Source organism: Lupinus angustifolius, chromosome LG13 (assembly GCF_001865875.1).
Source record: "Lupinus angustifolius cultivar Tanjil chromosome LG13, LupAngTanjil_v1.0, whole genome shotgun sequence".
Taxonomy (NCBI): Eukaryota; Viridiplantae; Streptophyta; class Magnoliopsida; order Fabales; family Fabaceae; genus Lupinus; species Lupinus angustifolius.
This window is the reverse complement of record NC_032021.1, coordinates 4,303,873-4,319,180: the sequence shown is the minus strand read 5'-3', so window position 1 is coordinate 4,319,180 and position 15,308 is coordinate 4,303,873. Positions and strand designations below refer to the sequence as shown.

At 31.3% G+C, this 15,308-nt stretch overlaps 2 protein-coding genes across 3 annotated transcripts; one reads left to right on the top strand and one right to left on the bottom strand.

Annotated features, from left to right (window-relative positions):
* LOC109325352 (glycine-rich RNA-binding protein 4, mitochondrial) lies at window positions 273-2,952 on the top strand. Of its 2 annotated transcripts, XM_019557659.1 has the most exons (5): window positions 273-507; window positions 1,566-1,634; window positions 1,740-1,846; window positions 2,540-2,683; window positions 2,807-2,952. In XM_019557659.1, the coding sequence occupies exons 1-4, from the start codon at window positions 345-347 to the stop codon at window positions 2,636-2,638; spliced, it is 438 nt and encodes a 145-aa protein (XP_019413204.1). In that variant the 5' UTR covers window positions 273-344; the 3' UTR covers window positions 2,639-2,683; window positions 2,807-2,952. The 2 variants fall into 2 exon arrangements, with proteins under 2 accessions (XP_019413204.1, XP_019413203.1); XM_019557658.1 differs by having other exon boundaries at window positions 274-507; window positions 2,540-2,896.
* Window positions 7,015-10,413, bottom strand: LOC109325349 (organic cation/carnitine transporter 4-like). The gene is made up of 2 exons (XM_019557655.1): window positions 9,894-10,413; window positions 7,015-8,238 (listed from the first exon to the last, which is right to left on the bottom strand). Exons 1-2 carry the CDS (start codon window positions 10,324-10,326, stop codon window positions 7,067-7,069), a joined length of 1,605 nt encoding a protein of 534 aa, XP_019413200.1. The 5' UTR covers window positions 10,327-10,413; the 3' UTR covers window positions 7,015-7,066.

Below are 15,308 nucleotides of genomic sequence, written 5' to 3'. Positions count from 1 at the left end.
CTAACAAATTCTTGAATGATAGAATTGTTTTTAACCTCACTTAATTCAAGTTCAAGTTTTAAATTATGATTTTAGAATTAATTAAGTACAAATCCAACTTCAATTCGCCTCATTGTCATATGAAAACTGGCAAGGATGAAGAACCCTCATATATGAAAACTGGTAAAGCCCACCTAATAATGAATACAGAGGCCCATCCTGTAATTCACCTCCACTATCTCTCATATTTTCATATCAAAGCCCACGGACTCAACTATAGTTGTACTCTCACACTTCATTACTCTGTTTTCTCTCGACACATCTTTTATTTCTGTGTTCTCAGGGTTTAACTTAAACCCGCAAGCATGGCGATGAAGGCAGCAGTGGCGGCGGCACCCCGTGGTTTGAGGCGTTTTTTCTGCACAAACCCAACTTCTTCTTCTACTTTCCCGTTCGTTCCTCCGCCGGCTGCCGGGGCCACTTCCGCTCGACAGATGGCGGACCCCAACACCAACCTCTTCGTATCCGGTCTGTCTCTCTCTCCATCACCGACCATTCCTTATTTTTAAAAATTGCATTTTTTATCATTTCCATTTACCATTAATCAAAATCCTTTATTTATTATTTTGGTTCTGTAGTTTATGTTATTGAATATCAAAGTTTTCATATAACTACATATGTTTTAAGATTCGGTAGTAGATGTTCTCATCTTCTTGAACAACTTAAGGTTTTTATATAGAGTTATGTGAGGTCTGAGAATCACAATAGATGTTACAAATGAATGATTTCACCTTAGAAGTGGTTTTAAACTTCTAAAAGAAGAAGGAAAGTTGTTAGAAGAATGAGTCAGAAATTGAATGAGTGATTAACAAGAAAAATAGTGGAAGAGTCAAAGGGTGAGAATCTTCTTTCTTACTTAGCCAGAGAAATCAGTACAATAATGTATATAAGTAGAAGACAACATGATGTTATTCTTTAATAATTCTTAATGGGTAAGTTGTGTAAAGTGGTGAGATAATATAGGGTAGAAAAGCCTCTAAGGAAGGGATATTCTCCAGTCCTTAACTCTTTCCCTACCCATGTCTCCACTCAACCTGGGAGGAGTATCATATCATTGCTCATCCCAAACGGGATGTCGGGACCATGTTTTCTAAAATGAACATGTCACTGAGAGACGATCTTCCAGATACTACTAGAATGACTTGATTGATAATTAAATGTTGTGTTGCCATCAGAGCTATTAGGGGCGCCTTTTTTTGGTAATATAAAGTGCACTTGCTCTCAATTACTTGGTAACAAAAAATAATATACAGTAGAACACTATAACCATTTAGCTGCCAAGGCAATGTTTCTAATTTTAACACCAAAGTTCTGATGATGCAATGTCCATTCCTATTCTTTAGAAACACGACAGATGCTAAAATTGTCTAATGTAGTTTTTATTCCAGAAGACAGAAGAACATTATGTATTGCAATGCTCAGATTTGACATTTTCGGCATGCAATATGTCATCAGTTAGGCTAACTTCTTCATCACTTTGAATGTTTAACTGCTGTGTTGATTCCTTATGCATCTTGAATTGTCAGGGCTTAGCAAACGTACTACCACAGAAAGGTTACGGGAAGAATTTGCAAAGTTTGGTGAAGTTGTTCATGGTTTGTTCTCTATCTATATACAGATTCTAACATTCAAATTGTCATTTTTTTAGTCATATTTTGAATTGTAGTCTTAAAACATGGTTTCCTTTTTTATGTTTTCAGCTAGGGTGGTAACAGATAGAGTATCAGGTTACTCTAAAGGGTTTGGTTTTGTGAAATATGCTACTATTGACGAGGCTGCAAAGGGCATCGAGGGCATGGATGGCAAGGTATGCTGGATTAAACCACTATGCTTGCATGAAACCTTCATACAAGGAGATCTTTAATTCTTTGAGAACATTGTTGTCTCGGATGTGTCTCTGCATGTGTATTTTGTGCATAAGATTTTAACATGAGAAATTGTTGTACATCATGATCAACAATTTATGTACCAGTTAGCAACACAACTTGTAGACCCAGCTCCATGTAATATGAAAGTATTATTAATTGACAGTGTGATTGATGCATTCACCATTGTCGAAGTATGATTTTGCATATAGCTACAGCTTTTCTGTAGTTTGCACCAAATCTCATCTTTATTGTTTGAACATTAGTTTTCTCCAAATGCCTACCAGGCTAACCACACCCACGTGGAATTTAATGATTGATCTCTCTCGTATTTTTTCCTTATAGTATCTGCTCCTTAACCACTATTAACCAGTACATCATGTTTGAATTGCTAAGCTCATATAAAGATGCAGAGTCTGACATAGCAACTGTAAATGCAAGTTTCATTAATACATGGTTGATTTAATGAATTTTTTGTTGCTTTGTTCATGTTAAAATGTTTGAGAAACCTTAGTCTTTGTTCTTCTATTAAGTTGATGTGCGTATTGTTTTTTGTTTTCTTTTTTTACCAACCTTCTATGGCTATTCCATTAATGCTGATTGGTATATTTAATTATTCATCCCATGCAATGCAGTTTTTGGATGGTTGGGTTATATTTGCGGAGTATGCAAGACCAAGACCACCACCGGGACAACCTGTAGATAATCCCACTCCTTATTATGGCGGCCGGTGATTCCCGTTATTTATCTGAAACTTTCTGGTGCCTTATTTTACTGGTATTGAGTTCAAGTTGCAATTGCAAATCACAATATTATTTATTCCGGCATGGGTGCTCGGGTGATCTTCAATTTACGTATAAAATTGTAGTGGCAGGTTGATCTTCTATGATGTTGTAATGCAAAGATTCTCTATTGATAAAGTTTATCAAATGGACTAGTGCGTGCTGATATTTGGAGTTGGTGTTATTAAGAAAAATACCAACTTGAAACAAGATACAATGGTCTTACCTATGACTGTGTAGTGCCAACAATTATTGCATTTATTTTCTTGTTTTTAGGAAGTGTGTTTGGTCATGGTTTGAAGCAAAACAATTGATATTGATGCATGATCCAGTTTTTGTCCACATTAGCTGCAATTTGGCTTACACTTGATTGTTGAATTTTCAAAACAGTAGTTGCCAAACAGACACCTTGGAGTGTAATATGAATGATAGACGATGCAATAATACTGTAAAAACTGTGTTATCGGCACATATATCCCCCCTCATAATACAGTCATGCTCACAATTTGATTCACAAATATTCATAACAATCAAATTTAGGAAAAAAAGAAATTCGAAATAATGCTGCAATCTATCATATATCTCTTAGGACAATTCTAATCTCTCAGGATCGAGTATGCATTGTATAATCCTCTATATGAAGATTTTATTAACTTTGTATTCAGAACACTCACATAACATTATCTGATTGATATCATGGGTTCAAGTAATAGTCCAGTTTAGTAACTAAATACACAATCAATTATCTATCATATTAGCCCTTCTATAATAAGGACTGTAGCATCTACTAAATCATATTTCAGAAATTGCTATGCATGCATATTCAATTAATTACAAACAATTGAAAGATTATTCCTAGACTTGTGAATCACAAGCCTCATAACCTAAAATCAATATTTTAAAAGAAAATATTAATTGCATATTTAATTCAAAAGATGGATCCCAAAAAGTATTCAGAAAGGACTGTACATGCTGAAAATGAAAATAAGAGGCAGTATCAATTCACTCAATCACAACAATATATATTTAAACAAGATATTTATATTAATTCATTCATTGATTATAATAATATCAAACATTCATCGTATGTAATAGTATAGATTCATACATATTTAACAATATGTACATTACATAAGCCAAACCCCTGATCGGGGGATCCGGAAGACACCCCTCAAAATATAAAAAGTTCATTTGATATGCGAGAACAGAGTGTTTAGCAGCCAAAACTAATATTTCACTTTAAGAAGTATATATTGTTCCAAAATATATCTTAAATCATGTTTCGTATTAATAAAAATATAACATGTTAATTAAAAAAGTTTAATATTTAATATTTTTTCTGTTTTTGTTCCATTGTCATCGGTATGACATGACAAAAAGTCTAAATAACTTAACTAAAACGTTTGCATTGAACTTAGCTCTTTTGAGAAAATGGAGGTAGAGATTGCTAATGGAGAGAGGGTCTTTTTCGGTGAAAGTCTTAAGATCTAGATATGGGGATGAGTTTTTAAGAAATGGTGGGGACAATGTTTTCAAAAGTTCCAGGAGAGATTCGTCTTGATGGAGAGAATTAGGAAATCTTAGTCAAAACAGGGAAGGAATTGGTTGTGAGTGAGTAGATGAGGGTCTCCGTAAGTCTTTAGGATATGGATCATCTATTAAATTTTGGACTGGCTTATGGGTGGAGAAAGATTCCCTCAAAAATTCTTTTGTAAGAGTATTTCAAGTGCCTTTGGATAAAGATGTAATGATTGAATCTTTGGGTGCATGGAGCAATGAAGTTTGGTCTTGAAATATTCAATGGAGAAGGATTTGTTCGCTTGGGAGGAAGAAGATTTTGTTGATCTCTTAAAAATCATCCATGATTCTAAGCCTAAACGACACATTGAAGATACTTGGACTTGGTTACATGACAACAGTGAAAAGTAATCGGTCAAGAGTACATATCAATTTTTGCAAAGAGAGAAAGGAAGTCGCGACCTCCTTTTCTTCAAGAAGATTTGGGTGAGTAATGTTCCATCAAAGATGAAGTGCCTAGAATGGAAAATTGCTTTGGATGAAATATCAACTAAAATCGACCTAACTCATAGAGGGGGTTTAGGAGTACAAGACTCCATTCTTTGTGTTTTTTGTGAGTTGGAGGGATCCACTAGTCATTTGTTCTTCTCTTGTCCAACTTCCTACATTATTTAGCAAAATCTCTATTCTTATTTTGGTCTTACTTCTATTATTCATAATGAAGTAAAAATCCATTTCTCAATTCATGCTTATTTGTTATGGATGACTTTTAGATTAGTCATAATTTGAACTATTGGCATATTAGGAATAAATATATTTTTCAGAACCAATGGTTTTAACTGGATCAGATGATGAAGCTTATTTTACTACATTCTTAGAGTCTCATGAATGACTATTTCTCTATCTTTTCTTATTCTCTAGTTGAATAGATAATGAATCTTTCAAAATATCTTTTTTGTTGTTATTAATTATAAAGATTTAGTGGATAAAAGAAACGCCTCTTCTCCCAATTTTCTTTATCTCTATATTAATATATTTTATTGCTGACGAAAAAAACGTTTTCATTAGGAATGCAACAAGTGGAAACTTTTGGCCACTGGGCACAGAAACACACAGAGTAAGCTTTCACGGTCAGGTTGGCTTGGCTTCACATGCTGATCACATCTTCAATTATTTATCGTTTGCTTCGTTTTTTCCCTAATTCTTTTCAGTTAAACTCTTGTCTTTGATCACTTACTAACATCAAGATAAGAAGGAAAAAGACAATTCGATTGGAACTTATCCACATACCACATTACTTCACTGGAAACTTAGAATTAACCCAAAGCAACGATATGACCTAGTAAATAAAAAAGAAAAAAGATTTAAGGACCAAAACAATGTTCAAATCTTGGCTTTGGCGGTGATGTTAACTCAAATAAGCATATAGAGCAGTAGATTATTAACATCAATGGTATAGAATTTTGGATATAGCGGTGTTGTGGGACAATACGTCTAATAATTTAACAATTTAAGAAATGATGTAAAATTACTAAAATTAATCTAGCTAAAGAAAGTCCTAAAATTGTTCTTGTGTCGATATGAGATTCACAATTACTATGTAGAGTGTTTATTAATTAATAATCATTAGGTTAACAAATTTTAACTTGAATGTGTTATTTTTATTAGATAACTAAAATATCAAAAATATAAAAGCTCAATTTAAATATTGTCAAAGAATTAAATTAATTAAGTGAAAATATATGAGATATTAAATACAAAATTACCTTTTATTTTTATAAAGACTTGCTTGTGGAATATACACTCATATTCTTATTTTTTATGAAAAAATAATTTAAATATAAGAAATGTAATATATAAAAACTCAATAGAAAGGGAAGATTTAAGAAGAAAATTCATAATAGTTAACTTGATTTATATAAAACATTTGCAAATTTCTTATTTTATGTCTCTAATAATTATTAGAGAGTTGTTGGATGCTTTTTGTGATATTGTGTTGAGTTGAGAAAGAGAGAAAATAAAAATAAAAAAATTGTGTAAGAGTAATGATGTAAAAAATAAAAGCAATATATGAAAGTTTTTAGTATTAATGAGAGAGTTTGTAAAAAATAAGTCTAAAATATAAAAATTATATCATAGTTATTATTTATTTTTGGATTTATTAATGGTATAAATATAGATATAGATCATGATTGAATTTCAGAGGAAAGAAAATTATTTAAATTACTTTAGACTATGGATGGAGTCTCAATTAATTTATAGAAATTTTTTCAATTGGTAGTACATAAGTTACAAAATTAGATAATATAACTCTTTTTTTAAATTAAGCAGTTAAACAATAATCGATGGATTTCAATTTAAATAGTGGCGGAGATTTTCAAATTTTATAGTCTAATAAACATATAATGTTTAGAATTGCTCTTGTGGGTCGGTCAATAACTTTTTTTCTAGATGTATGGTTAATAATTTAAATAAGACTATGGCCACACATACTTTAGATTATGACATACGACAAAAATAAATTTTCAATGATTCAGATTTTAGTTTATTTTTAAATTATTTTTAGTTAGGATCTATGTTACACATAGTCTTCCAACCTATTTGTGACCCATGCAATGACAATGATAGAGAAAAAATATAAAGTATATATGTCTTGGAAGGTGTATTTGTTGGTATTAGTGTACAAATAATATAACTAAATGTAATGTGTTACTAAAAGAAGGATAATCACATTCAGATTCATGTGTATATTTAAAGATAATAATATAATATTATTATATTTAAGAGAATAATAATGTTATAATGTCCTAATTTCTTTTTTTGTTTTTTGATCACTCTCTTCTCTCCATAGATACAGAATACTCAGCCTTCTATTCCGGTCATTGTATCATAGAGAGGTTGGTTTAGTGTCTCAGGTAGGTAAAATGCAAAGATCCCACCAGCTATCCCACAAAATGCAAACACCCCAAACGGCAACCACCCACCCAAAACAACCATCATCGGCGCCAATATTGCACCCATTTGCGCCGCCTGTGTGGCGCACCCAAGCGCCGCGTTCCTCACCACCGTTGGGAACAGTTCTGTCGTGTAGATAAATAGCAAGTTATAAGTTCCGGCCATTCCAAATATTCCTAAAATTCCACACACCATTTTCACCCCTTTCCACACCCCAACATTACTCACCAAAGCCCCAATGAAGCAGAAGAACCCACTGAACCACAATGTTCCTATTGTTAATGGCTTCCTTCCTACCCTGTCCAACAATAACGCTGTTACCAAGAACGCTGGACACTCAGCCACGGCGTTTAGTACCACATTAAGATAAATGTTTGTTTCCATGTTCACCACGTTTAGGCTCAAACCATAATATACCACAGAACATAGGAAGTTTATTACCACTGCTAGAAACAAACGTGTACGTGTTAATGGTGAACGAATCACATCCAAAAGAGACCCTGTCACAGCATCTTTGTCCTTCACTTGTTCCAAGTACGCTTGGTCTAGGTTTGTTGATGATGATAATGGTGATGATGATGATGATTCTTCATCTAAGGTTAGAAGAACACCTTGTGGAAGATGGTTACCGTTGGAGGTAGCAATGTTGGACATGACATTCATGGCTTCTTTGATTCTTCCTCGTATGAGGTACCATCTTGGTGATTCAGAGATGAAGGGAAGAACAAGGACTATGAAGAGAAGGGAGGGTAAAGAAGTGGCAAGGTAGAGGTTACGCCATGTTTGGAAGATGTAAGCAATGCCAGCGAGGATGACGATGCCGCCAGCGAAGAAGTAGAATGTACACATGCCAGCTACGCCGCGCATTTGAAGGCCCACGGGCTCGGTGGCGAGGACAAAGGCGCAGAGGCCTACACCGCCGGTGCTACAACCAGTGAGGAGGCGGAACAAGACATAGGTCCAGTAGTTTGGAGAAAATGATGTTAAGGTGCCAAAAATGGTGTTTAGGATACAAACCACTATTAGAGAGCCTTTTCTTCCTAATGAGGAATCTGAGAGATGACCAAATATTCCAGCACCTGAAATTGCATTATATCACGTAGATGAATAAGTATTAATATTACTAGTAACTGAAATTACAATGTCATACATGACTTTCACTAATTGTTACTATGTTAGACAGAATATGTATACACCAACACATATTACATTTTTATATTATCATGTATTGTTTATTATAACATTAATTGCATACATGTTATACTATTGCATTTATTACAATTGTGATTTTTGTTTTGTTTATAGAAAATATGGTTGATGCATGACAAGCAACTATATATGATCCTTATGCAATTGTGAAGATTCCTACAATCAATTAAATATTAAAATATTGTTGTTGTTATTTAAAAACTATATTATTTTTTGTAATTATCTTATATATGGATCAAACTAAATTAAATTTGTGTGCCGTTTCTAAATTCTATACTATAGCCCGAGTCATCGGCTAAAACGAGTTCAGATAAAGCGATTTTCATATCAATTTGTGATTTGCATATACACATCTTAGGTTTGGTATTTTAAAATGAGTTTATTGTACATCAATATTTTTCAGATTGTATTGTTTTAGCATAGGTGAGAGGTCACACACTCTCATGTTTATTTAAAACTTAAAAGAGACTCAACTTCTTCACATGAACAAGCATACATAATTTTTATACCAGCTTTAGAAAAATATATTCCCTAAAATTTGCTAAGCTAATTAAGCTACAAGTTCTGATTTAAATTACCGGAAATGCACTTTGTTACTCTACACTTAAAAATAATATTTGTCTATAAAGAAAGGTTAAAATTCGTACTAATCACGTACATATATCATAATCTTTAAATCAATTCATATTCACTATTTTAAATCACATCTTCATTACTTTCTTATATTGTATCCAGCAATTCTGCTATCACTTGCACATGATTAAATATTAATATGACAACGAACTTGATCAGCATATTCGTTGCCGAGAAAAAAGATTAGCATCTTTTAATCTGACAAAGTACTTGATTAGAAAATTAGAATATTCGTTGCGCAGAAAAAGATTAGCTATCTCTAATATACTAATATTTTTATTAGCTGAACAACGTAACAGAGATTTTCTGTATCACAAACATCTGTTAATCTAGTTAATACTAATAAAAAAATAATAAACTTGATAAAAAATAAGTTTTCGAAAAAAGATATATAATAAACTTGTTAAGAAATTAATTAACTTCCACTAGAAAACATTACCGTGATCATAAAGATATATAATAAACTTGTTAAGAAATTAAGTAACCTCCATTAGAAAACATTGGCAAATCATGAATTTCTTGTCACATGTTCAAAAAATTAAAAGTCATAATTCTTTCCATTAATGATATATTTAATTATAATAAAATCACATTCTTGTTATTAAAAAGTGGAAACAAAATCAAATATAAATTAATTATTCTGAGCAAAACCAAAATATTTATAGACAAAACAAATAATTAATTCTCAATTTACCTCTGCATTACTAAGATGATTTTTGATGATAAATTTAAGTCCACTGTAGAAACATATAGTATTAAAATATTGATGATATCATCTTCAAAGATAATATGAACCATTTAATGATGTATAATGTTTAAGATTTCAGTTGATTTCGAGATTGGAGCCACGAAAAGAGGTGAGAAAATAGAAAAAAGTTGGAGTGCAACTAACCAATCATGCAGCCGCCGAAGAACACGGCCTGAACAAGCCCAACCTTAAATTTATCACCACAAACCAAACCCCATTCTGCAACAGTAGTTGCGGCCTTGTCTCCGATCCATTCCCACGAACCTGGTTCAAGCTGGCACACGCTCTTAGCGGAGGCATCACAACCAAAACCAGCCGCACCATTACGACACCGCCACTCAGGTTCACGGTCCGCAAATATCATAACCATGGTGTGAAACGCTTCCAAGGCCCAAGCCAGGTTGGTTAGGATGAAGTGCCTCAGCTGCCAACGCCCGAACTCGCCGCAATACTTCTGCAGCATCTCGTCGATGCTTAGCTTTTCCAGTTCGCCGGGCTTCGACAACGGAGGAAGGAGCGGTGTTCGGTGGTCCTGGGCTTCTTCGCCATTGGAATAAGAGGATAACGTGGTGGGCATTTGAGAGTTAAGGAACTGGGTTTGATTTGTTCTTTTGCTCTCTCCCACGTCGCTTTTTCTTACCTAAATGTAGAACTGTGGCATAGAATGGTAGATATATATGATGTAAAGATTAAAATTAGATATATATGATTATGATGATATAATAAATGGGTCAATATCCATTATAAGGGATAAATGATGAATTTGAATTAATATCTAATTTATTTTATTTTTAATTAAAACTAAATTTTTTTTAATTAACATTCTTTTAAAAAAACTATTTTAATCAGCATATTTTAAAATCACTTTTTTATATAAAGAATCACTTTTAAAAATTATTTTTTTGTAAAAAATGTTTTTTAATTTACTTGAAGAAAGATCACTAGGGAGTAAGCAAACCGCCAACAAGAATAGAAGCATCAATCTTGACTGAGTATGTTTTGTATATTCCTATAATTTCCTCATAATATTGTCACAAGGTATTAAATGAGAAAAATACGTAGTATTTGTGAAATAATAAAATTCAATAGTGTATGAAGGAGATAATTTATAATTTAATGTAAAACATCTACCAAAAAAATTTGTTTCAAGATGGGGAAATTGTGAATGTTTCATCATAATATTGTCAAAGAGCACTGTTTGTGAACGTTTTTGGGTACAATTTAAAACAATAAAAAGGGTGACATTTTAATTAACACCATTTAACTTCTTATTTCGTCATCATTAAGCAATTAAGCAACAAGTCGTGTTAAATAATAACTTTATTGATAGTTATAAACTTATCATAAATAAATAAAATATTATTTTGTGATATATATCACTTTTCTTGTAATATTGGAGAATTTACAAAATTGATTTTTTTGGAAAGTATATACATACATATCATTTTTGGTATATTTTGTTAACTACCATGAAAAGTAAAATAATTTTAAAATCAAGTTTCCATATACAATAATTTATATATCCATAAATGAATAATTCATTTTAAAATATCAAATATTTAACTTATATATTTTTGCACTTTTATTTTCTGTTTTGTATTTGGAAAAACTTTAATATATATGGAGATTTAGTTAAAGATGATGAAGAATATCATTTTATAGTCAAAATTATTAATATCAAATCATCAAGAATGAATAATTAGCAAAAATATACTTTAATATATTCACAACCTATACGAATAGCAAATTTACATGTCATTTATATTGTATATAATGTCACGTCAATATGAAGTATATTGATTTTTTCATCTTCCAAGTCATTAAGTACATGTTTTTTGACGACTTAAAATTAATCTTTCTAATAATAATACATATTAGAATAGGAAATTAGTTGATGCATGTTTTTCATGATGTGTGATATCCCTTTCAATTTAATTTCTTTTATGAAAAATGATGATTCATATTTTTCACTTATTATTAATTTTGCTCATCCTTAAAATAAAATAATTTTTTTTATATCTATCTAATAACTTTCATGACAATTATGTTCATAACCATATATCTTCCTTAAATTAAATAACTTTAACAATAAAACACTCACACATTTAAACATTACAACTAGCCAACTATGACCAAAATTCGTAACATGTATTAATGAAACGTTAGTTAAATCATTTATACACTTCATGACACGAGCTTAAAAGACTAGTTGTTAAGAAAATAAGCAAAGTAACGTGTGGAAGATGGATTAGTAGCTGTAATTAAATATTTTTATATGAAATTCCCATAGTTTTTAGACGAATGTTCTCCCAATCTATAGAATATTCACCAGCATGGGAGAGAGTCAAAGTAAAGAGAATGACATGAGATGTGGATTGATATAAAGAGAGAAAGTGATATATATAGAGCAACTAGCACATGTAATCTAAGTATCTAACAACTCAATCTTCCTTTCCGTAAAGTTAGTGCAATTTGGTGCGTTTCTTATGGCCAGCCGGCAAAAATGACAATTGCGCAGTTGCAAGCAAGTTTGAAACGTTATAATACTTCTTTATTATTACTATTTTGTCGTCACTATAAGCTTAAAGAAATATACAATAAAAAAGCACAATAGTAATCATTGCAACCCTGAAATATGGAAAAATTGAGATTTAAGAGTGAATGAATTCGAAGCTCATGCAAACCACGGGAAAAGTCATGCATGGATTAGGTTGCGTTCTTGCATTGTAGGGTTTGATCAAAAGAAGCATATACAATGAACTAAATGAGGGTTGAGAGGCCAAGCAACGTTTCTTAAATTCACAAAGATATAACTACTCAAAATATGTGACATGATACTTTACATGCATGAAAGACAATAATCTTAGCCTAAGGTTTACTCAATTTGATTCATTTTAATTTATTTTATCATTCCATTATTATTATTTTTTATCTTATCGTTATCTTATTTCTTGCAAAGTGACAATGACTCGGAGGAGACAAGAGAAGTTGCCAAATTATAATAACTTCCATTAATATCTATTCCAAATTAGCAATATCGAGGTTTTGTTTAGTGATCATGAGATTATAGTTTCAAATCCTGGAAACGGTCTTTCCATTTATAAATGTAAGACTATATAATTTGTTCTTTTTTATTACAAGTGTATGAATAGGAGGTGGTTTATACTTCATATAATAAACATGAAGAAGCACAAGTGACTAGGGAGAAAGAATCAAACTTCTTCAAGAATAAAGGGCATAGAAACTATACATAATGTGTTACTCAAAATCACTTCAAGTTTGTGCTCAAATTCTTTAAAGAAAACCACACTGTTGGCATATTATCCTTAACACTTTAGGGATTGCCCTTTAGTTTCTGAACTATAGTTTGCCTCTCTTACAATGCTCATTCTCAAAAGGTTCCATATTTTGCCTTTGCAACTATCCCCACATTAAAGTTGAGAGAATGAAAAGGTAACAATTTGATTTGCTTTTTTCATTAAACAAGCAACCCCTTTTTGTTTGCTGAAATTTCATTCATTCCTATTGCTAAAATAACGTGGAAGCATAAAATGAATATTGTGAATCTTCATTAATTGATTAAAGGATTACAAGTCATGTGCTTATATACACAATACAAAAATAACTTGTGATACAAGTAACAACTAAACAAACTCTTAACAAACTAACTAAGATATTAATCACATGTGAAAAATGTACAAAATATGCAAAATGTATCATGGTAGCTTTTAATCTCCAATAATTCCCTTTACAGGAAACAACTAAACTATGCATCAAAGTGGAAACAGAAAACATAAAAAAGGACAAAATTCATAAGACTCTATTGAACACCAAGAGTATTGTGAAGCACGAATATCACCATGAAGAGTATTATGAAGGCCACTCCTATGATTTATCTAGAGATGACAATGGGTATGGATAGTGCATTACCTGGACTTGTCTCATTGCTCCATTTTTGGATCAGACTCACTCCAGACTAGTGATGATACTCGTTGGGTCTATTACCCATAGGTCCTTAGGTACCTAGCAGATCAGCGGATACCCACAAATTCAAAAAAGATTAAAAATAATTGTGAATAATTTAGGTAATTGCGTATTTGTTTCCTACAATCTTATATGTTATTAAGGTAATCAACAATAGAAAAAATTATAAAACATATTTAAAGTTTTAAACATATTTTAAATTGACTATTTTGATATTATGATGTAAAATTGATTTAGAAGAGTTGTTCAGTCAACAAAATATTGGATTATACGTATCAATTAATAGCATAACATCACATTATTACTTAACAACATAACAATCACATTTATGAATTTAGAATATAATATTATGGATTAACTATATATATATATATAAATGAATAGCGGGTTCGGATATCTCTAGGTATGGTACCTTATTGCCCGGGCTCAGACCCATCCAACAACGAGTCTTAAAATATCGGGTCTCAATTATCTGTGTGTCCAAAAACACGGACCAAGATCCGAGCAGGTATTTTTGACAGGTACCTACAGGTTCGGGTACCCATTGTCATGAGACACGAGGACATGAAAATTATAGGACAAATGATCTTTGTTCGACCCAACCTGCTCACTCGGTTAAGCTAAATTATGATTGGATCCGAATATAGTTGAGTTTCATGTGATATAGGGTTGTATTTAGTTTCAAAAATTAGACTTGATCAATATTTAAGGTTGAGTAAGAGACAAACATGATCTAACCCGACTCGTATGTCGTATAGTTACTCATTCATCATGTTTGTATATGACTCTCCATTTTTGTACAAAATAATTACATTTCTTTGGTCCATTGTATAATTGATTCATTATTTATTTTTTCAAAATATATATATGATTAACAAAATAACTATATATATATATATATATCAAATTACATATTCGTAATAATAAGTAATATTGAGATGACTTTATCTAAAAGGAGTGAGCATTATATTTAATAAGGTATATGTTCATGTTTGAGTTTAAAAACTGACGCAGTAAATATTTAGGGCCGCGTTAACATTTGAGTCTATGACTAAGTTCGAATTCAAAAAATAACTCAACCAATATTTAAAATTAAGTAAATGACAAGTCTTACCTTACTCATACTCCAAACATGAGTTACTCAGTATATGTTATCAAATTCAAAACACCCTTAATATACCACCAAATTAAAAATGCACAAATAATAATAACTTTCATATTCTTACAAAAAAATGATAAAGTAATATATTGTTTAAAATGATATTTTATTTATTAATAATTGATTTAAGAATATATTATTACTCAATTCTTATCATTACTTTTTTTTACTCATAGTATTTTGAAAGTAAGGTAAAATCTACATAATAAGAATCTTCCATATCAATTATTCTATATCATTTCTTTTTGCATTAGCAAAAATAATTCACTTACTCAATTTAAACTTATACTTCATTCCATCAATTCTAGGAAAACTAATGATTTGAATTAGTGAGTAGATCTAAACCATTAGATGTCCATAAAATTAATGAATATGATATGAAATAAGTTTTAAAAACTTACTCTTAAAGTAAGTGA